This window comes from Mus pahari, chromosome 1, assembly GCF_900095145.1.
Source record: "Mus pahari chromosome 1, PAHARI_EIJ_v1.1, whole genome shotgun sequence".
In the NCBI taxonomy this organism is placed as follows: Eukaryota; Metazoa; Chordata; class Mammalia; order Rodentia; family Muridae; genus Mus; species Mus pahari.
In genome coordinates, this window is record NC_034590.1 from 151646149 (window position 1) to 151669848 (window position 23700).

General features: G+C 44.3%; 1 protein-coding gene across 1 annotated transcript in view; it reads right to left on the reverse strand.

Annotated features, from left to right (window-relative positions):
- Positions 1-328: 328 nt before the first annotated feature.
- Positions 329-23700, reverse strand: part of Pdlim1 (PDZ and LIM domain 1) — a 44780-nt gene continuing 21408 nt past the window's right edge. Inside the window, exons 4-7 of the mRNA XM_021205934.1 lie at positions 19923-20116; positions 8204-8355; positions 1138-1255; positions 329-860 (exon numbers count right to left, since the gene is read on the reverse strand). Coding sequence (XP_021061593.1) covers positions 674-860; positions 1138-1255; positions 8204-8355; positions 19923-20116 — 651 coding nt within the window. The 3' untranslated portion in view covers positions 329-673. The remainder of the gene's footprint in view (positions 861-1137; positions 1256-8203; positions 8356-19922; positions 20117-23700) is intronic.

The following is a 23700-nucleotide window of genomic DNA, read 5'->3' on the forward strand; positions in this document are numbered from 1 at the left end:
TCTCTCAGGTTTCTGCTCCAGAGGCTACCCCACTTGCTGTCATGCCTCCCTGCCAAAACCGTAAGCCCAAATGAACTAGTTTTTCTATAAGTTGCCTTCATTGTGTTTTACCACAGCAACAGAAAAATAACTAAGAATAGTTGCTGTTCTCAATGATGCTTAGAGCAAGTCACCAAGATGAAAAGGAACATAGCTTGTTCATAGTAGTTTTCTCATGCCTGGGAAAAGCCTTACACCTCTCACAACTGAGAAGCCAAACCTAATGGAGACTCCAAATTTCATGAGACAGGACATTGAACACAGGCGGAGTCAACTAAGGGGCCATGCATTGCTTTAAAGTCTAAATTTATTAAGTAAAACAAAGTAACGTCACAGAGACTACATTTGGCTTGGTTCCAATGTGACCAATGTCCATTTGCAGCAGAGAAGACTCCAAGTGAAGAAGGTGCATTGTGGTGTGGGTGAAGGGACGGGGACAAAACCATCTCCCAGTAATGTAAAAGCAGGTGTCACACTGCCAGTGAGAGTCAGTCAGCACAGACGAAACCCAATGTTTACTGAGCATGACTAACACTAAGTAAGCACAGGATTGTCAGGGAGGAGAGCCAGAATATTCTGAGAACCAGGCGCAGCAGGCTGACTGGAGGGCAGCAGACAGGGCAGGTCTTCTCCATCACTTGGGGAACACTGTGACCACATCATAGCCCTCAGGTGGTGTGACCCGCTCCCGGGCATGCTTTTCACAGTAAATCTGATCCTCTACAAAGAAATGGCCCTTCTGTTTCAGGTTGATGCCACAGTCGGTGCACACATAACATTCAGGGTGGCGGTGGTGATCCCTCAGCTTCACAAACACACCACTGCAGGAGAGAGGAAGAATGGGTCTCCATTAGTCACACTAGGGCTCTGTATTGTTCTTTCTGAGGTGAGGCCTGGGGTTTCTTTAGAGGCCCTGCAGCAGGCCTCTGGATTGTGAATGGGAAGGCTCATCATTCTAAAAGCCCCTACCATGTCAACATAAAAGTTTTGCGCATTCTGATTGATCTGTTGACTTTACCCCCAAGCTATGCAACACCCAGCAACGCCCACGCTTTCATGGTGTGTCCACTCTCTAACACCAGCGAAACCAATACTCACACAATACCAGTTCCACATTTGTCACAGATGGGCAGCTTCTGAGCATTGCCAACAGATGCAGCCACTTTGGTGACTGGAGCTTTAACGCTTCTAAATCCTGATGGTTTGTTGGGATCCCCTAAAGGGAGAAAAAACACCCAAGTTAGCCAGGAAGTAAAGACTGAAGTCAGTATTACTGGGCTCTCTCAGAATCTCCTGTGTGTCTGTATGTTCAAGTCAAGACACTGCTATCAGGATCTGCACAACTGGGCAAATTCCTTGGCATCTTGCAGCCTTTCAGTTTCCATTCTTTAAAAAAAAAAAAAAAAAATAGGAAGTCATTTTCCTCTTCATTGTTACAAAAAAAAAAAAAAAAAAAAAAAAAAAAAAACAGAAACTGTCTACAGCACCTAGCTTTGTGATTAGCACTCATAATATTAAGCTCACACGTTTGCAGACACACACTAACATGGGCCCAGAACATCACCAGTTCTAAGGTTAGAAAATCCTGCCCTTGGCCAATGGACATGAACAAACATGAGTTCTAAATATAGGTGCCCTAAATTACATGGGGGGTTGGTCGCATCCTCACAGAGCTTCTGTCCCATCGCCATGAGTAGGCCCTCTATAGCTTGAGTCACCAGATGCTAACACTATGTGGGAGCAAGATTGAGGTACTGTGCTAGATGGTGAAGAACAAACAGAGTGATCTCTCTTTGTTTTCCAAAGAGTATTTTTAAAGTATCCTGACTTTCCTCAGTCCCTCCTGGCAATGTGTGCTAGAGTCTCTTAGATTTCTCCCATTAATGATTGATTCACTGTTAGGACCAGATATCCATCTGACAACCCATGAGATGGGACAAGATTCAGAGACCATCTATAGATAGACTTGGGGAAGGCTCAGCTGAGTTCTTACCTTGATGGGTCCATACCCCAAAGCCCAGGGGACCTTCTTCCTTCCTATTGGAAGTAGGCCACTGTCCCAGTTTCTGTAATTGGAGCTTTTTTTTTTTATTAATTTGACTATTTATTAAAATGTTATATTAAAGTTTGTTATGCTTAATTGTTTTGTTTTTGATGGTTCAGTGTTCAAAAGTACTGGTTGCTCTTCCGGACAATCCAGATTCAATTCCTAGCATCCTCTCAGTGACTCACAGCTGTCTGTGACTCCAGTTCTGGGGGATCTGATACCTTCTTCTAGAATCCTTGGGTATCACGCACACACAAAAGCATAGAAATAAATGCAGGCAAAACACCCATACACATAAGTAAAGTTTTTAATTAAAAAAATTATATTCTTTTAGTGGGGTGCACACACACACACACATACACACACACACTGAGGAAAGAACGGTCAAAGGACAACTTGCAGAAGTTGGTTTTCTTCTACTGCTGTGTAGGTTCTGGGGTTCAAACTCAGGTTTGGCAACAAGCCTCTTTGCCCGAAGAGCCATCTCACCATTACTAAAATGTTTGAAATTGAGCAGAAGGCCTCACACATGCTAGGAAAGTACCCTACCGGGCTGAATTAAATTCCCAGCCAATTATTGAGGTTTTTTTTTTTTATGATCCCTGTGGTGTTTGGTTTGGTTTGGTTGGTTGGTTGGTTGGCTGACTGGTTGATTGATTGATTGATTGACTGATTGATTGATTGATTTAAAAAAAAAAGAAAAGAAAAGGTCTCTCCTTGTAGTCCTACTTGTCACTATGGAACTCACTATGTAGAACTCACAGAGATCTGAATGCCTCTGGCTCCCACATACTGGGATTGAAACTAAGTGCCACCACACAATCCCCCTTACCTTTTTATCAAAGGCAAATACTATACCTCACCCAACCTCAACCCTACATGAAGGCATCTCAGAAGGAATAAGCAAGCAGCTGTTCCAGGCATCCTGTCTCAAGCATGGCAAACAGGCTCCCTCAGTTTCTGGCTGAAGGTGCTTGGCTGCCTGTCCTGTGTGAAAGTGTGCCACCTCTGCACATGTGGAACAGTGTGGGCAGGCAAACCAACTACTGGGAGAACCAACTCAGCAAAGGGCGGGCTCTCAAATATGAGCTATCCTCTTCTCATAGATCTATCAGTCAACTGGAAAACCACCAGGAAATAAGAGAAAGTGCAGAATGGTAGGAGAGAAGACCGGGAGAGATGAAGTTCCTCTTTGTTAGAAGCCACATCCTTTTCTGGAACTAAAAGGCTGAAACTGGGAGCACAGGAGCTGTGCAGAGGCAGCCCTCATTCTCAAGCCTACACTGCCATCTGCTGGCTGTGGGTGTTTTCTCTCACTTGGAAAGCCAACCCTGGAAATCGCAATTCGCTTCGTTTACTACTGGTCTCCAAATACCTAGAAATATCCCCCAAATATCTCCTCTTCCAGGAAACCCTTCGTCCAAGTATCCTTTGTCTGTTTCTGAAGAGGAACGAAAATCAGCTAATTAACATACAGCTGTTTTTCTATGCATTTCACTGACCAATAGTCTCCCAAGGCTCCACCATGCCCACAGAATCAAGGCCAAGATCCTAACAATGACAGTTCTCTATAACCTGACTCCAGGTCCTCTGAGGGTCCTGGAACCCTGACAGCAGCTGGCATGAACCTAGGGCTTTGCTCACTACATCCCCAAGTTCTTCATCTGAGGGCGCCTCCAGTCAGCACTGATATCTCCATTATGATGGTTCCATACCTACCTCCACTCTTTCTAGCTATCCTTCTACTGATAGATGAACGGACAAACTAAAGGTGACATGATTCCAGCTTTAAAGGGACAGGAAGGGACCAATGTGGTGGTTCAGAGGGTAAGCCTGAGAACAATCCCCAGGCTCCACCCACATGGTGGAAAACCAAATTCCAGAAGTTGTCCTCTGATTTCCATATGCCCACTGTGGCACATGGGCACCCCAGAAACACACACACACACACTCAATATATAAATGAACAAATAAATGTGATTTAAAATTTTAAGGAAAGGAGGTCTGAGGTGTGCTACAACATACATAGAGTATTGAGTATTTAAGCCCATCACAAAAAGGGGAAATTCTTTTTTCTTTGCTCTGTATGTTTAGTGTTTTGATTAATATGTGGCGGGGAAGGGACTTTCTTTTCCTGTATGTGTATTTCGCAGTTAAAACAAGGTGAAGGCGGGCTGGGGAGATGGCTCAGTGGGTAAGAGCACCCGACTGCCCCTCCGAAGGTCCGGAGTTCAAATCCCAGCAACCACATGGTGGCTCATAACCATCCGTAACAAGATCTGACGCCCTCTTCTGGAGTGTCTGAAGACAGCTACAGTGTACTTACATATAAGAAATAAATTAATTAATTAATTAAAAAAAAAAAAAAAACAAGGTGAAGGCTTCCTTTGCTTACAAATGTTACAATGTGTCCAGAGCAAGACAAAACTTAGGAAAAGCGGAGGATGACCTGAATTCATAAGGACAACCAGCTCTGATGGAATTTTCTGGGGTTTATCACCAACACTGCTCAACCAAGCCTTGTACGTGCACTTGGCTACACTAAGCACTTGGCCCACAAACTTTTCCCATAATCCCTCCAACAGCCATGTCACGTGCGGTGCCCCGTGGGCTGCATACAGAGATCATAGAGACTAGCAACCTGCTCAAGGCCTCATGGCTCAAGGTGGACGCTGGATGCCAATGTTCCCACCCACAGACTTTTCTCAGAACAGCAGGCATCTGCCAATCACAATGGCCCTTTCTTAATTAACCCTGGCTAGTGACCTGGGCATTGACCTATCAACCTCAGGGAAAACAGACTTCTGGACTCTCTCACAGGGAAAATTTTTAGTCAAATAATAAACCCAGGTTACACAAGAAGGTAAAGCCAGGTAACCAGGTAAATCAAGGTCAATAAAACGTAAATAGAACGGTAGTGTGTATAAATACTATAGTAGCGGTGAGCTTCCAGGAAGAAGGGAAATGGCTCATCTGACAGGGAACTCTGCATTTAGACTTGACCCCTTCCTTTCTTCCTTCTCTGCTGCCTGGAAGTATGTGTGATGACCAGAGCTCCAGCTGACAGGAGAACCGTGACCATGGAAGCTATGGGTTTGGGTTACTGGGGCAGAAGATGAAAGGTGGTCTTGATACTGAATGGGTTCACAGCCCCATGCTTAGGTCCTTATCTGTGAGTTCTAATGAGTTTTCTGGCACAGTCTGTGTCAGACTTTGGGCTCAGACAGGCTGACATTGTCCACCTTAACTGCAGTTTCCCATCCTTACTTGAGGTAAAGTCACCTACACCTTGTCATGTGTTCTGACAGAGCTGACGTCCCTATAGGTTGGATCTCAAGTTGATTAGGAGCCAGGACTAATAGAGGAGTTTAAGCAAAGTCTGGCTAGCTCTAGCTCATATACTACTAGTAGAACAGCAATGTTCAGCATAAAAGAAGCACATTGTTTATAATTTCTTGTGGGTGTGAATTGCTCCTCTACAGAATCCATACCACAGAGGAGACTCGGAGTGCATCCAGATAAGTTCACTCCCTAGGTCTCTCTCACTGGAGCACCCATAGGTGTGCACTGTGGGGAGAGAGAGAATACACAGCAGAAGGTCAGCTAGGGGCCTGAGTCCTAGGGAAGGGGGCAGAGCATTGAGGAGTAGATATCATAGAGACCAGATAAGTATACAAAATCAGTTCTCCAAACAGGAACAGGGGCTGCTGATGGAAGGTACCTAAGACCTGACAAATCTGAAGGCTTGCTAGACAAAGCAGTTGTGAGAGGAGAAACCTTTCTGCCTGCTACCAATCTCAGATCATTCCTTAGTGACTGAATAAAGGCCTAGCTAGTAATGTCTCCAAGGAGAGCTGTCTCCTGAGACCAGCAGATGCACTGGAATTCACGAGTAGGCAAGCAAAGCTCACCTGGAGCCTTCTGGTGAAGTGCCAGTATCATAGCAACCATGGAGTGCTTACTGTGGTCATAGCAACGGTCATGTTGCACACTTTGTGATGTCTGAGCCTAGAGCACAAGTCAGAAACTAGCCTAGGGTTGAGGTGGCTACCCTGGGACCTCTCTTGAGGTCACTAGCCAGGGTTAAGAAAGTGCTGTGGTGCCAGGCAGGGGTGGTGCACGCCTTTAATCCCAGCACTTGGGAGGCAGAGGCAGGTGGATTTCTGAGTTCAAGGCCAGCCTGGTCTACAGAGTGAGTTCCAAGACAGCCAGGGCTATACAGAGAAGCCCTGTCTTGAAATAAATCAAAATTGATTGTTGAAAGGCCATTTTCCCTAAGGAAACAAACTCAGGGGACCCACTGGGAAGGAAGGTCCCCAGCTTCAGTGGCTTACAGATCCATTTTCCTTCTGTGGCCTCCAGAAGTTCTTCCTCACCTGTCAGTAGCAAGGTGTGTGAATGAGAACAGCTCTCACAAGGTCACACTGACTGCACTCTCAGCTCCCTAATATATGCATGGCTGGAAACAGCTGGCCAGATGCAAAGCTCTTAAAACAACTCCGACATGCCACAAGGGATCGATATCTAGAATAGCCAATGAACTCAAAATATCAAACCCTGAAAACGAAAACCCCATCATCCAATGAACGAATACATGAGCCACAGAACAGACTGCCAGTAAGACAGGAAACAGTACTGAGCATCCTTGGTCATCAGAGGAATGAAAATCATCCCATCTCTCGCAGAATGGTTGTCTGTATAAAAACAAGCAGCAACAGATGCTGGCAAGGATGTACAAAAGCACCCTTGCACACACTGCTGGTGGGAATGAAAACGGAGGTAGCCACTATAGAAATCAGTATGAAGGTTCCACAAAAAAATTAAAATAGAACACGTGAAAGGAAGGTCAGCATAGCAGATACTTGGTCATCTATGTGTATTGTGACACTGCACGATCAATAGCCAACTTATAGAGTCAACCCAGATGTCCATTACCAGATGGATGGGTAAAGAAAGCATGGTACATGTGAATGACTGAATGACTAGAGGTTGTGAGAGCAGGAGAGGTGATAAGGGATGAATACGGTCCAAGTAAAAGATAGATTTGAATGAAAATGTCATTATAAAACCTATCACTCACTGGGCAGTGATTAAAGCGGCACACCTTCAAGTCCAGTACTTGGGAGGCAGGGGTAGGTAGATCTCTATAGGTTTGAGGTCAGCCTGATCTACACCGTGAGTTCTAGGACAGCCAGGGCTACACAAAAAGACAGTCTGTCTCAAAAAACATCACTTTTTATAATGAATCTACAGCAACAGAAAATAGGGGCTGGAGAGATAGCTCAGTGCTACGCTTGCAGAGGACTGAGTTGAGTCCCCGGTGTGACCCATATGATGACCTACAACTGCCTGTGACTCCAGCTCCAGGGGATCTGACACCCCTCTTTGCCTCCCCAGTCATACACATACACATACACATACACATACACATACACATATATAAATAAAGATAAAACAAATCCCTTTTTAAAAATTCAAACCCGTGAAGAACACTGAGCAACTCGGGCTGGCCAGATGGCCCCAGGGTGAAAAGCAGTTGTTGCTCTTGCAGAGGACTTGGGTTCAGTTCCCAGCTCCCACACAGTGACTAATAATCACTCTTAACTACAGCTCTCTTCTGGCCTCTACAGATACGGTGTGCATACAGTAAACAGATATACACACAGGTAAAGCAACCATATGTGTGAAATAAAAGTAAATATTTTTTAGACTGAGCCAGAAAATACAATCCAGAGGGGCACTCGTGTCTCTTCCCCTACTACCGACACTCCCACCTACCTCCAGCCCAGTAACCCCTCACCCCAAGCGCTGGAAATGGAACCCAGGGCTTTATGCATATTACATAGTTCTACTCTGAGCATTCCACAACCGATCTGCACCTGAGCCCTCTCTCCCTCCTCTCCTATTTTCAATAAATGATTTACATTTTTTTTTAAAAAGTCAGTGCCGAGCCAGAAGTGGTAGTGTGCGCGCTCATGTAACCTCAGGCTCTGGGGGAGATGGCAAGCTCTAGGCTGCACAGGAAGGAAGACCCAGCCTTTTACAGCCAGCTATGCTGTCTCGTGCGGCGCTCATCTGTGCTCCAGCAGAGAGAGACTCTCTCCTCGGGCCCCTTACCTTTCCCATCTGACTCCAGGATCTCCTGCAGAACCAGGAAGGATGTGGACTGTTTGGGGGGCTCGTTTAACTCTTGCTTCTCCTGAAGCATCTTGTAAACTTCCGATTCCTTGTCAATGACGAGGCTGCCAGAGGGATGAGGCTGACCCGCGCTAAAAAGAACATTTGGAAGTCCGTCAGGACAATGGTCAAAAGTTAGTCCCCAAACTTCACCAGGTACTCCCTTCCAAGCAAACACACACTGCCTGAAAGAATGGACAGTGACTATCCCACGCCTCCAACAGCCCTGACAGTGTTGCAACGAGCCCTGGTAAGCAAAGCTGGCTGCTACTTTACAAGAGGCTACTTTCCCAAGTCGTCTCGTAATTCAATTACATTTTGGCTTACTCCCACAGAGGGGGGACTTCTTTCCCTTTTTTAAAATTACATAATCAACATTATGTCAAGAGAAAAATTTTGAAGAGGAAAAATGTCAACCACAACCCAACCACTAAAACTCAGCTGAGTCCCCTTGCAGGGGGAGACGCATGCATTCCTTGCATGAGCAGAAACCTCATCTTTTCATTCCTGATGTCAAAGTGCTTCTCACGCTTCCAGATGCTCCTCGTCAATCAGAATGGAACTCTCCGGCCTCTGTGCCTCTAGCTGGAGGCAGCAGCCTGGGCCTGCCCCGTTCACAGGGATTGTAGTGAGAAGGAAAAGTTCACAGGCTTTACTATGTGAAGGTTCAGACCCTGGGGGCCAGGCCAGACAGACCACGCCTCCCACTCCTTCATTACTTTGCATGCCCAGGACAAGCTGAAGCAGGCACTACTATAATGCTGGGTTGATTGGTTTGTTTGTTTGTTTGTTTGTTTGTTTGTTTGTTTGTTTTTTCACTAAGCCACAGCTTATGCTGCCTGGCCACAGAGAAATGGTAGAAGGGAGGTAGCCCTTTAATGGCCAACTGTCCTTAACCAGAGTCCTCTCAAATTCCCAGCTCCCCTGTACGATGATACCACACCATGGTATACCAGCAAGACCCAGCAGCTGCGTAACCTTGGGACAGAGGTCAGAGACACATTTCCAATGAATCAGTAATTTCACACTGTGGCTCAATGTAACCTTCTCACCTCAACTGACCTAGAACCAAATATTTAGTTTTTACAAACAAAACACAAGTTTATTCAAGTTCAGCTCCTTCAGGATAAATGTTCATTTCATAAAGGCATGAAGATAAGGCCTTTCCTCAGAACAGCTCTCCAGCTCTGACTGGAACAGCCAGCCTCGTTCTAGGCAAAGTTCTTATTGATCCTTCTGCCTGTGCTGTTACCCCCATGTATTTTCAGAGAACCCTGCTACACACAGGGTGTATTCCTTAGAGAGGATTTACTGACCCTGACTTATGACAGTACCACACATACCTATCCTCTACCCTCTAACTCACTCTCCTCCCGCATACTCTACTTGGATTTATTTTTTTTATTTTTGGCTCCCCCTAGAAGGTAAACAAACATATTGCGTTGCTCTCTGTAAATGCCCAGGTCTGTCTCAGGACATAGCCCAGACTCAGATCTAGCATCAGGTAAGTTAGTAAGCATCAATGCCACTCCCTCCTTGCTATGATCTCCATGATCCTGTGAGCTCACCCTGAAGCAATGCAGGGCTGTGGGGGACCCACTTTCTGAGCCCACATGTGCTCTTTCCTCTCACGTGCATAACTTGTTCAGAAGCTCCCTGAGAGAGATTCTGTGCCCAGAAGGAGCAAGCACAAAGATCAGATGAACTACGAGTGACAGTTATTATCAATGCGTGTAGATAGATCTGTACAAACACAAATGCACAAATGAAGTTGCTGAGCTATGAACTCTCAACCTCCACACCACTGAAGGACACAGTCAAGAGCAAAGGAATTACAGCCATTGGATCTATTCACTCATTTCCCACCCACCATTGTGCAATTGGTTCATGGTCCATTTTGAAGAGAAAAAGTATGTTTTCTATGGTAGTTTCCTCTAAGTTACTAATCCTTCCCTGTTCATCTCTCCCTCACTGTCCTTTTTCTCTCCTCTGAGACAAGCTGTAGGGAAGACAGGACAGTCTGCTAGAACATTTATATACTCAGGCTCCAAGCGAAAGACTCAAACACAGGAATAAAGCCCCAGGTAGTTTCCCTTGGACTCCAAACATATTCTGATAACAAAGAAAACAAGGTTCACAAAGGGTGGCATAGGCTCTGCTACTACTAGGTAAGTAAGGCTGGTGCTGGCTGCACTTGCCACCTTTGATTTGCAATGGCTGGATAGAAGCAGCCACCCTTGTGTAACCTGCCCACGGCAGCTGGTCTCTACCCTTGTCTGTCTCCCTTCCCTTGCAGCCAAACGTGGGGCAAGTTAAATGGCCGCCTGGTGGAGTCAAACAGGAGTCTTCAACTAGCTTAATTTCATCCTTTTTGATACTTGAGTTTGGGGCTTGGAACCTCACCATAATAAGCACATTACATTATTCTTTCTTAATCTTTTTCCTATTACTCTTAGGACTATTTTAAAATCAAGATCAGGCCATGGAATGTTTGGGGGATGAATTTTTTTCTCTTATTTGTTATATGTTATGTCTGGAAGCCACCAAGGGAACACTAAAAATAACGGAACTAAACCACAAGGTCATCATACATTCTTCCTGCAAACAGGCTTGGGAATAATGAAAGAAAGAAAAGAAAGAGAGGGGGGAGAAAGAAAAGAGAGTGAGAGGGGAGAGACAGAGGGGAAGAAGAGAGGGGAAGGAAGGAAAGAAGGAAGGGAGGGAAGGAGGGAGGGAGGGAGGGAGGGAGGGAGGGAGGGAAGGAGGGAGGGAGGGAGGGAGACCAATTTACCATTTCCAAATAATATGACAGCATTTTATTTGCTGGGAATTTTATGAAGTATTTTCAATATCTATTACCCTAACCAAAACACAGTCAACCTAATTCAAAAACCAACATAAGACTCTAAAATTCTAAGACTTAGACATTAGGCTATAAGATATTAATGCAATATCTGAAAAAGTAACTGGGATAAAAGCATGCATAAGAAATGGAACAAAAAGATTCCTATTTGTATATATAAAGGGCCTGCACTCTCAGGACGCTGGAGGCTGAGACAGAGGCTCAAGAGTTCACGGTTGCCTGGGCTACATAATAAAGGCACAGACTTCAGAGAGATCAACTCACTCTACGTATTCTCTTCCCTGTAACAGAGTGAAGCAAGCATCTCCTGACTCACTTAGTGAAGTAAATATTATACTGATATAAAGTAAGGTGACAGTATTTAAAGAGGAAACATTAGGTGGTATCCCTCATAAAGATGGACATTCTATAGCAAATAAAATTCAACGATATATAAAACAAATTACGTATCACAGACAAGTAGTCCAGATGTTATAGACAATATTGGCAGATTTGCAAAAAATTCTTTTGAATACATAGTGAATTCCAGGAAAGCTTGGTTTATGTAGCAAGACTTTATTTCAATATAACTAAAACTAAAAATAACTAAATGGTCAGAAAACTAGAACTGGAGAGAACGTCCCTAGCTTGCTACTACAGTGCATCTACAGAACCCATAGCATTGTCTAACAGGGAGAAGTGACATGCCACGGTCTCATCCTCTGGCCACTACTGCTCTCCACAGTGCCATAAACAATAGCCAGTGGTGTACTATGGGGGGGGAGGGGAAGGAAACAAATAACAAATAAGGGGCTGGAGAGATGGCTCAGCAGTTAAGAGCACTGACTGCTCTTCTGAAGGTCCTGAGTTCAAATCCCAGCAACCACATGGTGGTTCACAACCATCCGTAATGAGACCTGACACCCTCTTCTGGTGTGTCTGAAGACAGCTACAGTGTACTTACATATAATAAATAAATAAATCTTTGGGCCAGAGTGAGCGGGGCCAAGAAAAAAAAAAAGACCACACAAGAATCACTTACTTGCACAACATGATTGACACATCGAAAATTATACAGAACCTACTTTTTTTTAAAGTCTAGAAGTAATAGATAAACTCAGGCAAAAACACAACAAAATAAACATAAAGGAAAAAATGTTTAATAAAATGTAGGGGGCTGGAGGGATGGCTTAGAGGTTAAGAGCACTGACTGCTCTTCAAAAGGTCCCAAGTTCAATTCCCACATCGTGGCTGACAACCATCTAAAGCAGAATCCAATGCCCTCTTCTGCTGTGTATGAAGACAGCTATTCACATACATAAAATAAATAAATAAAATAAAATATGGGTGCTGGATCTGCTCTTCCAAGAGACACATCATTAGATAATAGCACCCACATGGTGGCTGACAGTCTTCTATATTCCCAGTTTCAAAGAATCCAGCGCCCTCTTCTGGCCTCCGCAGATGCCAGGCACACATGTGATACACAAAACATACATGCAGATAAAACATTTATATACATAAAAAAATATCAAAAATCTTTTTAAAAATTTAATGTATTTCTTTATGAGCACGCAGACTCTTAAGGCACAATGCTGTTTATAGGTGTTCTCTAAGTAGATTAACTTCCTATTTGGATTAAATCTAACAGTTATGGAACCTGTGTGCTAAGAATGGTGAAGCTGGTGTGATGGCTCAGTGGGTAAGAGCACTGACTGCTCTTCTGAAGGTCCTGAGTTCAAATCCCAGCAACCACATGGTGGCTCACAACCATCCATAATGAGATCTGGCGCATCTGGAGACAGCTACAGTATACTTACAGTATACTTATGTATAATAATAAATAAATCTTTGGGACGGAGTGAATGGGGTCCTAAAAATCCAATCCCCAACAACCACATGAGGGCTCACAACCATCTGTTCAGCTACACATATACACAAAATAAATTAAATAAATCTTTAAAGAAATTTATTTATTTATTTAAATATTAAAGTGAAGCTGGGCTTTAGTGCAGGGTAACAGAGTCTCCCGTTCTCAGCAGGCAGAGACGGGGGTTCAGAAGTTCAAGCCTTGCCTCCTCTCCTAGTGAGTGAAGGGCAGTCTGCCTAGTGAGACTGTGACTCAAAATCCAAAGTAAAATAAGACAACTGGGGATGGAGTTGAGTGGTGGAGCAATTACTTGACATGCAAGAGGCCCATGTTCCATCCTCAACTGCAGATCAGCTGAAAGAAGCTGAAGCTGAGTACAGTCTCCTCTCTTCTCAGCATGTGGAAGTCAGAGGCAGGAAGATTGTCACTGGTTCAAAGCCCAGCCTGGCTCACACGGTGAGCTCCAACGCCAGGCTGGACTGTATAGTATGACACTCTGTCCCCACCCTGCCCACTCCACAGCACACACACACACACACACACACACACACACACGCACGCACACGCGCGCACACGCACGCACACACGCACACACGGACTCACGCACAGGAAAGTAAGAAGAATCCATGTCCATGAAGTGAATTCTAACACTCATATGAAAATACAACAGGAAGATCAGTCTCCACGGTTTCAAGATTCCTCTCACAGCTATTGTGATCTTGGCTGTGTTTATCCCACACCCACATGATTAACTCGAGTGCTTAAAACTGAAACATAAAAAGGGAAACCAGGTTTAAAAAAAAAAAAAATGTAAGTAGGAATTTTTAGCCCCTAAGGATAGGCAGACTTAAAACACCACAAGAATGACTGGTAAAATGGGAACCTCCTTAAAAGTCACATTTGCTTGGCTGAGGCACTTACCTCTGTGAAAGTTTGAATTGGCTCTGCCTTTCCTGTTTATTATTTAGTTTTTGTTTTGGAGACAAGATATCACTATGTAAGCAATGTTGACCTTAAATTCCTGATCCTCCTGCCTCAGCCTCCAGAGTGCTGGGGTGCCAGAATGCGTCACCACACCCGACCCTGCTAAAATGTTGGGAATATTGTTTGTCTGTTTCTACTAATTCCGTCCAAATTTCCCCTATGATTCTTACATCATTCAGTTTGTTATATATTTCTCGTTTTTCTAGTTTTTTGTTTTGTTTCGTTTTCCTAAGTTCTAGTTTTAATCCATTCCAGTTAGGGAAAATATTTGCTGTTGTTTCGGTCTTAAGCGCATTAAGATGCGTTTTAAGTCTCATTTACAGTCTCTTTTAAGAGACTACTCCACGTGTACCTGAAAAGTAATTTTGATTTTTTTTTTTTAAAGCTTGATCTTTCATATATGGTGAGTATATTGACAGTTTTCTCATCTCATTATCGTGAGGCATACCATGTATCTCTGTTCATTATGCACTCCCACCACGGTGATGTGAGACACAAGAACCAGCCACAGCTCTCACACAATAGCACTGTACAGGCTGGTTGTCTTTGCCTCCCCACCCTCTGGCAAACGCAGGTCTAGTCTGTTGAGAAGTAACTGTAAGTGGTATATTATAATGTCAGTGTTTACATGTTTACTGCTAGCATAAAGAGACAATGTCTGATTCTATGTACATCTTATATCCTGTGTGGACTGTCAGTCTATTTTTGCTGGATGTCGGAGTTAGCACCAGACCCTTCCCTTGCCTTTACACTGGCTACAGTCCACAGCAAAAGAATGACTGGAGTGTCCATCTTTGGCTCATTCTCCATCTGTGTGGCATAGCCTGGAGCTTTCATCACTAAGGGGCATCTTTAAAAGGATGAAAGTAGCCTAAAAATATCTATCAGTGGATAAATGGAATATTTGGGAAAATGTGATAAAGAATGGAATACTACTCAGTCTTTAAAAAGAAAAAGTCCTGACATATACTACCTGGGTGAAGCTTTGGAGCTGTATGCTAAGATGAATATGAGTCAGTCAGTCAACAAAGACAAACACTGCATGACTCTGCGGATAATCAGAATTCTTAGCAACAGGAAGTTGAGCAGTGGCTTCCAGAGGCTTAGGGGAGAGACAGAAATTGTTCATTGGGTGTAGGGTTTCAGTTTTTCAAGCTGAACAAATTCAACAGATCTGTCGGATAACTCTGCGCATGTGGTTACGATAGTAAATTTTATGTCATGCGGTTTTCAACCACACTTTAAAGAGAAAAAAAAAAAAAAAAAAAAAGGAACACACTATTGGTCTATAAGAAAAAAGAAAGAAAGAGGGAAAAAAAAAAGCTGGATGACTTTCCAAGGAATTTTGCTGAGAAAACCCCAGAACGTTACATCGTTTATAGTTCCGTTAATAAAACATTCTTGTGCTAACAAATCTATAGTAATGAGAGGTGGGTGGGCCGGAGTCTTTACAGTGAGGGATGTGGGTGTGGTGAATGTGGCTGGGCTGAGGGAGTGAGGGAGGCAACAGGATTGGAATCCCGTGCAGACTCAAATGCTTTTTTTTTTTTTTGAGACAATGTCTCACTGTATAGACTTAGCTAGCCTGAAACTTGCCTTGAACGCACCAAGAGCCGCCTGCCTCTGCCTCCCAAGTAGTGAGATTAAACAGAAGAAAAAGCTTAGCTCATTTTTAAAATCCCTTGCCTCAAACAGAGGTACTGACTTTAAGTGATGTACAGATTTCAGTTCTTGTCTTAAGATCAAGATTAAAACAAACAAACAAACTGAGGGACTAGAGGACTGATGGCTTCTTCCAGAGGACCAGAGTTCAATTCCCAGCATCCACATGACCTACCAGTAACAACTGTCAGTAACTCCAGGACCAAGGGGACCCAGCACCTTCATGACTCCTCAGGCACGGCACACACATGGTACTCAGACACATATGCTGGCAAAACATCCATACGCATAGAATAAAAATAAATCTCAAAAGGAAGTAAGATAAAAGATGGGTATGGTGACACATACTTTTAATCCCAGCACTTGAGAGACAAGAACTCCATGAGTTCAAGGCCAGCCTGATCTACATAGCAAGTTCTGAGGCAGCCAAGGAGTGAGACTTTGTCTCAAAACACACACACACACACACACACACACACACACACACACACCCAGGAGTGAACTGAAGCAGAAAAACATCCTTCATGTTTCATAAGGTCCTAGAAAGTAAGAACTTGTTTTTAGATGCCACAGCTTAGTTATCCAATAATTAAATAAAACAAGCAAACAAACAAACAATTCTGGGCAAGTTTATGCATTTAGTTCTAAAGCCTGATCTGGATGTTCCCTGTATTTCAGTCTCCAATGATAAGAATTGAGGAATAACTCCGGGTATCAGGAGAAAGGAGGACACTCAGACTCTAGTCAGCTCTCTGAGGTACAGGCACATCAGCTACAAAGACATGCAGCCTTCCTGCTGCCTCTGACCCTACTCCCAGCTATGCTGGGTGAGTGAGCATAATCAGTCCACTGCTACATTTTGAAAAGATAGCAATGAATCCTTTATCTCCGCTGCATTTGCTTAGAAATCCGCCTCCTGAGTGTTTGGGAAATACCCTGAACACGATTTGGGAGGCCTAGGACTCTGAAATTTCTATGCTAGTTATGGTATTTCAACCGCTCATGCCGTGAAAAGAGCCATCTCCCCAGCAGGATGCTGGCCAGGGGTACTGATGGCTGAACTTAGGCAATGACTGCGGGGGAGAAAAAAGTTCACAGTAAGCCAAGGCGGCTCTCCTCTGGAACATGCGCATAGGCTTCCACTCCTCCCTCTGAGCCCCTGGCACTCAGAAGTGCTGAGGCAGACTTCTCTCCGTCAATGAACTCAGCAGTAACCAGCATTCCCTCAGCACCTCCCAGTGCAATGTCCTGCATTCCCTTGACAAGCTGGTGGAAAGGCCAGTGGCTAAGAGCCCACCTCAACGATCAGGAGACAGGGTCTCAGAGGATTTACAAGGTCTGTCTAAATTCACTCGGCTATCAGGAGGCAGAGCTGTTTTCTAGGACTCTATCTTCAAGTCTGTAGAATGTAGTAGGCATCGTATAAATTATGAACTCTAGTCTGGGCATTACCAAATTCTAACAGGTCCCTCCTACACATAATTGAAGAGGTGCAAACAAAGGTGCTAGCAATATTTCTTTCACGGAGCTGATACTCAGTAGGTACTCAAAACAGGATTACTAAACTGAAGTGATCTAGGGGGGAAGGGCAGCAGAGGGCCTCCCTCTCCACTGTGAGCAAGGAGACCAGCTGAGGAGACCCTCACCTGCCTTTCCAGCTGGTAATGCTGCTGCTGACATTCTGACCTGCCTGGGATGGTGCTGTAACACACACACACACACACACACACACACACACACACAACAGCAGCAGCAGAATGATCTGAAGTGCTTGGACCCCTCCCACCACCCCTAAAAAAAAAAAAGAAAGAAAGAAAGAAACAGGGTTAGTCCCAGGGAATGGGTTACCTCAGAGGTAAAGTATGTCATGAGCCAGTTCTGGAACGTCAGCGAATTCAGACTAAACAGTAGGGGTGAGCCAGCTCCTGGCCTTGTGCTGAGCAGGGATGGTTACGGAGTGCCTGCCAGGCTGGTAGGATCATCTATCTCATTTCTGGGAATATACTAGAAATGAGCCACCAGGCAGAGATCCCTATGCAAGAAACATGGCAGGCTCAGCAGCTACTTCAGGGATTCCCACAGCTTCTTAGATTCCTGCTCCAGGAGCTTGGGCTGAAACAGATAATGGGCTCCCTTTGCTGAGGGAATATGCAAGGAGACTCGATGAAGACCCCTGCAGGCTGCTGCAGCCAAAGAAATCAGGCCTGCATGCCAAAAGCAGACAATGGGAGGGGGCGGGGCGCAATTGGGGAGCATGAGAGAAGAAAGAAGACGTTAAGGAAGGAAAAATATCTAAGGCAGCCACACTAAAAATACTTTCCAGGCACATACTTCTCTCGGTGCATAGCAGTTCTTTCAATTAAGGATGTGTCATTTCCTGGGTTATTAAATCCAGATCTTGGAACATTCCACTCTGGGACAGTAAAGGAAGGGTCACATTCCCAGCCTCTCCAAGCAGCGAGACACAAGAATGGTGGCCCTTAGTGTTCAGACCACTGAGCTGCGTGCAAGCTCCCCTTCAGGGTGTGATGCTTAGAGGATGCCCTGCCTGGTACTTTCCCTTGTATCCCCAGCATCCCCATAACCACCTAGAAGGGCGTTAACCTACCAAGCAGGTAAGACCTCATGGGAACCGTAATTGGCGTAAGAGGTAATGGTATTGTCCACTACCACTAAAGCCAGTGATCTTCAGCCTCTTCTGAAACCAAAGCTTCACTAGACTCTAAGGAACATACAGATCTGTTCCATCCTGTCCTCTCCATGTCAGGGACAAAGGCTTGTGTGCAGGAGATGGCCAATAGTCTCCGTTTCTGTCTGATCTGTCCATCTTCATCCACCACCCTCCCTCCATCTCTCTCCCAACCCTTCCTCTCCCCAGCAGACCCAGGAGACCACAAACACAATGGGGTTCCTGTAACAGCTCTCAAAACAGTTAAGGAGCCTGGGACTGTAGCCCCATCCTCCCCAACTCCCTCCCCCCGCAACTTGCATTTGAAACACTTAGCTTGCACCTAAAATGAGCTAAATTTGGACAGATGGATAGGGAAGAAACTGGATGGCAAAAACGGGCTTTTGGAGTTAACACAAAATCTGAGCGAGTAAAAGTCCGCACCATTGCCATGAGCAGTACACGAATGTGGGGCTCCACAGGGGTAGCTCGGTTTTGTCTGAACTGGCAGGTCTGTGCTGCGCTCCTTACCCTGCAGGCCTATCCTCAGGTATGAGCCCTAATCTACTCCCCACCCTCCTAACTTAACACTGCCGTGCCTGGTTCCCTTGCCATGGGTGGCTGAAGTGTCTAAATCTGCTCCCAAAGAGTTAGGGACAGAGCCAATTTAGGCCCCTCTGCTGGAAGAAACAGGAGACTAGATAGAGAGGTAAAGGTGGATACAGCCCACAGGTAGGTGACAGAGGACATGCCTGCCTGGTTCCACCTATGGTCCCATCTCTTCTCTTGTTAAGCCAGCTTCTGTCGCAGGTCAGAACCCATCCCTCTGGGCAGGAACTTGCAGCTTCATGGATTTAGCTCTGTTGTTTCTAGTCTACACTGGTAAGGAAGCAAGCATTGCTTCACCGCGACGGCACAACTGTGTGTGCTGCTCAGATCTGGTGGGAAGCGTGGAGCAGTCCTCCCAAATACTCTACAATGAGGACTCCCTCAGGACATGGATGGCTGTCCTGTGAACGACCATGACCAGAAGCTGAGGGTGACCACGGCACTCAGGACAAGAACGATCTGCCACCATTACAAGATCTGTTTGTGTCTGACATGTGCTAGGCATTTTTTATGTTTTCTTTTCTCTTTCTCATGGGTGTGGGTATCCACAGGTCACAGTGTGGGTGCACAGGCGCTCACACACATGTGGAGGCCCAAGGGTGACATCGAAAGTCTTCTTCCATTACTCCCTACATTATTTACCGAACCCAGAGCTCACCCATGCAGCAAGTCTGGCCAACCTGTTCCAGATCCCCTGCCTGTACCCCTGAAGTACTGGAACTACAGTCAAGCCACCAAGCCCACATACCATGTATGAATGTGCTAGGGATAGAACTCTGCTTCTCGAGATCAACAGTAGGCACTTCAACCTTTGAGCCACTGCACCAGCAACACATTTTTTTTATTTTTACCACAACCTCTACAAAGAGGTAGGAAGGAGCCCTTTTCACATGTAAAGAAGTTGAATGTCAAAGGTTTCCTGTGCCCACCCTCACCCCCAGGCTTAGTATTTCAAGTTGCTAGAAGAAACAAAAGGAAAGGGCCTCCCTTTCCCAGGAACTGGAGACCTCAGGAGTCTACTTACGGCCTGCTGTTCGCCTCCTCCCCACTGGCTGAGGTCTTCAACTCCACAGCATTGTTGAAGTTAGAGATGTTTTCAGATGAGTAGAGGCCAGTTGGGTTGTTGTACTGGTTTGTGATGACCCGGGTGCCAGGAGCAGGTGAGGCAGTAAATGGCATGGCACTTCGGTTGTGGGCACTTCCTATGTGCAGGACTTCCTGAAGGCAGGGAGCAGAGGAGAAATCAAGGAGCTGTGGACCCTAAACCCCTTATCCTGTACAGTACAAGGAGAACTTCCAGCTAAGCTACAGCAGCCCTGGTTCAAATCTAAACTTCAGCTTCCAGCAGAGGGTCTCAGGCAAAGGCAAGGGGACAGTGATCAATAAGTGGTAAAGCATCCACAGATGTAGGACTGCAATCCCACATCCTCTCTCAGCTCCATCTCTGGCCCTTCCCTGAGACCCAGCAGAGCTGATATTGGGTACCTCTAGGGAGGATAACATGTCATGCCTTGGGCTACCAGTACCCAAGTCAGAGCTGAAGCATCTAACACATTTCAGAGGTATTAGGAAAAAGTAGAGAGGTAGCCTGGACCACCACAAAGCTCTCCATGTCAAAAGGTAGAGATAAACTCCCCGGACCCAAGCAGGTTAGATCAGCAAGGAAAGAGAGTAAGAGGAGGAGCAGCTGCTGACTACGTCTGATTTGCAAAAGGCAGCTGAGGCGCTGAAGGCCTACCATTCCCTGTAGTAAAACACAAGATGGAAGGTTCTGGAAGCAAGGTCCAAAGCAGAACCTATGGGCAAAGGACGTTGAGTTTCTGTGTCCTTATTCCCTGGTCCACCTCCAGAAATCTGGTGAACAATTACAACTACAACCTCTCTAGGCATCTGTGTAAACATACCAAAACCAAAACACCATCTATTTTATTTTATTTTATTTTATTTTATTTTATTTTATTTCTTTGAGAGAGGGGTTCTCTCTGTAGCCCTAGCCATTCTGAAATCCACTCTCTAGACCAGGCTGGGCCTAACTCAGAGATTTGCCTGCCTCCTCAGTGCTGGGTTGAAAGACATGCACCACACAGCCTGGTTATACTTTTTAAACTAACATTCCTTTTTTTAAAAAATGATCCCAGGTTATCCGATGACTCAGTTACAAGGTCCTCCCGGCACCAATGCTCAAAATCAACTCCGGCAGGCTGTGTAGCCTTCTAAGCTCAACACGTTTTCTGAGTTCCCAAGAAAAATTCTTCTAAACCCTGCTTTCTTTCTTAAACACCCAAATGATCAAAAAGAATTATTCCAATTCTTCTATCACTCTTTTTCTGCTCTTTTAAAAAAGGAAAATTAAGTGTTTAATTGGAAAGCATTATGAATGAGAACTGCTTGATTCTCTATGAAACTAATTTAAAGTAAAAAGCAGATAAACACATTTTTATGGTTAAGATTTCTTTTATATTACTCTGGTAAATTTTTTTTCAAGTCAGAATCAGTGAGGTTTAGTTGATTTTATCCATGTCTGCACAAATAATAAAATAATAAAAAACAATAAAATAATAAAAAGAGGCTTGTATTTTTGTTTGTTTGTTTTGAGACAGGGTCTCTCTATGTAGCCCTAGCTGTCCTGGAACTCACTATGTAGACCAGGCTGGCTTCAAATTCACAAAGATCCCACCTGTTTCTGCCACCAAGCCTGGCTGCAAACAATCACAAAAGAGGATCTTAAAGAAAGGAATTGTTATAAGGAATGGTTAAGTCATTTTATGTGCACTGATTCAAAGGAATCATAAAATCATTGAGTCCTGTCTGTGAAAGGCAGCAGCTGATTAGAGGCCAGGGGCTCTCACCGCCACCATGGGCAGACACAGGACAGCACCCAGCATGCACCCTTCTGTCTCCACAGCCATTCTGGGAGCAGCACAGGATGCTCAGTCTTGCCTCCAGTTTTCCCTGATACTTTGTTTGACCGTGAACAAGTTATGCCTCTCTGAGCCCACTTCTCTAAGCTTCTTCAGAAGGACATGGTGTGACACGTCTGTGCACCAAGCACAGGGCAGACCAGGGCATGGTCTCAATAGGGTCCATCTCCTCTTCCCATAGAAACAAAAAGAGTTCCAGTCAGAAGTCCATGGGCACCATGTCATATATTCTTATTATGTATGTACGTATGTATGTATGTATGTATGTATGTATGTACTTACTTGCTGCCCACAGTATAGGTCAGAGGACAATTTAGGAGAATCCATTCTCACCTTCCATCATGTGGGTCCCTGGGGATCAAACTCAGGTCCTCAGGCAGGCCGGGCAGCAGAAGCCAACTCCTCAACCCTCCCCACCCTACCCCTCCCCTCACCCCACCCTTGTTTTCTTTTGTGAGAATAGTGGAGTTTTTTTCTTCAGGGTGGCTTTTTATTTTATTTTCCTTTTTTTAATTCTTGATTCTTGCTTTATAAAGCATCTATCAAGAATGCATCTGGTTTGTACATAAAAGAAATATTTCTACCCCCATGTGGATTCTAGTCTTTCCAGAAGGCAGGCAGATTTAGGGCTTGCCTTTTGGAAGGGATGATGTCATTGTTTGGGCTTTGTATTTACTGGTCTCCAAGGAAACTCAATAATGAGGAAATACAAACTAGGTATGTAACTATGTTGATCTCAGATAAGCTGGGGTGTTGGTTAGCTTTATGTGAATGAGCAGCTCTTTACAATATCCGTGAACTCTGTCCTCACTATTTGCCCTCTAGCTCAGAAGTCTCAGAAATGGACGATCTGGAAAAGGGGAAGTGGGAAGATATTTGCATGAATAAAGAATGAAGAGAAAAATAGTCTCAAGGTAGCCTTTAAAGGAGTCTGAATAATTGTATTTTTAATCTGAAAATGATCTTCAAAATATCAGCACTGAAGAAAAAGTGTAACCAAGACATAGATGGTTGCCCCAAGTAAAAAGTGACCATTTTGGACCAAGTTAAGCCAAAATTATTCCTCATTGTTATAAAACTATGTGGAAAGTTAACACATCAAAATTTAACACATACAGTAAATTTAATAAATGACTAGACTGCCAGAAAAACTGAAATTAACTCTGGCATAATTTAAACTTGCTTATACAACTGCCAATTTGCAGAGTAACATATTATGAATTTCCTTATAGGTCTTACACAGAATAATATGTTCATGTCAACTTTAACATGCCAGGTGCAAAATGATCCCTAAAAGAATGCAGCATTTTAGTATGATGGCTATTGCAAATAGGAAAAATTATAACCACATTTATGAAATTTTAATGAGACCCCTTTAAGAAATTAAGGCTTATAATCAACCGTTCAATTTATACATACTATGGAACCATAAGAATTCAATTTCATATAATTTCTATGCTATATATAACTATGTGTTATCTTTTCATTACTATTTCTATATAAAAAAACTAAATAGTGTCTCAAACTTAAAAAAGAAAAATTCAATTTCAGATCTTCAACTGGGGTTAAGTATATAATAATCACAAGCCCATTTTGAAAATTGCAAAAAATAGTTATCCATTTACTTACTCACTTATTTGTTGTTGTTTTGTTGTTGTTTTGCATATGTATGTGTCTGTGTCTGGGTGCACTTGTGTGTGCCTGTGTGTGCACTTGTGAGTGTGTTTAGACACAGGGTCTTTCAATGAACCCGAAACTCAGCCTTCTGGCTGAGCTGGCAAACCAGCTCGAGTTGATGGGACTGCAGATGGACACAGTCATGCCCAGTTGATGGGACTGCAGATGGGCACAGTCATGCCCAGTTGATGGGACTGCAGATGG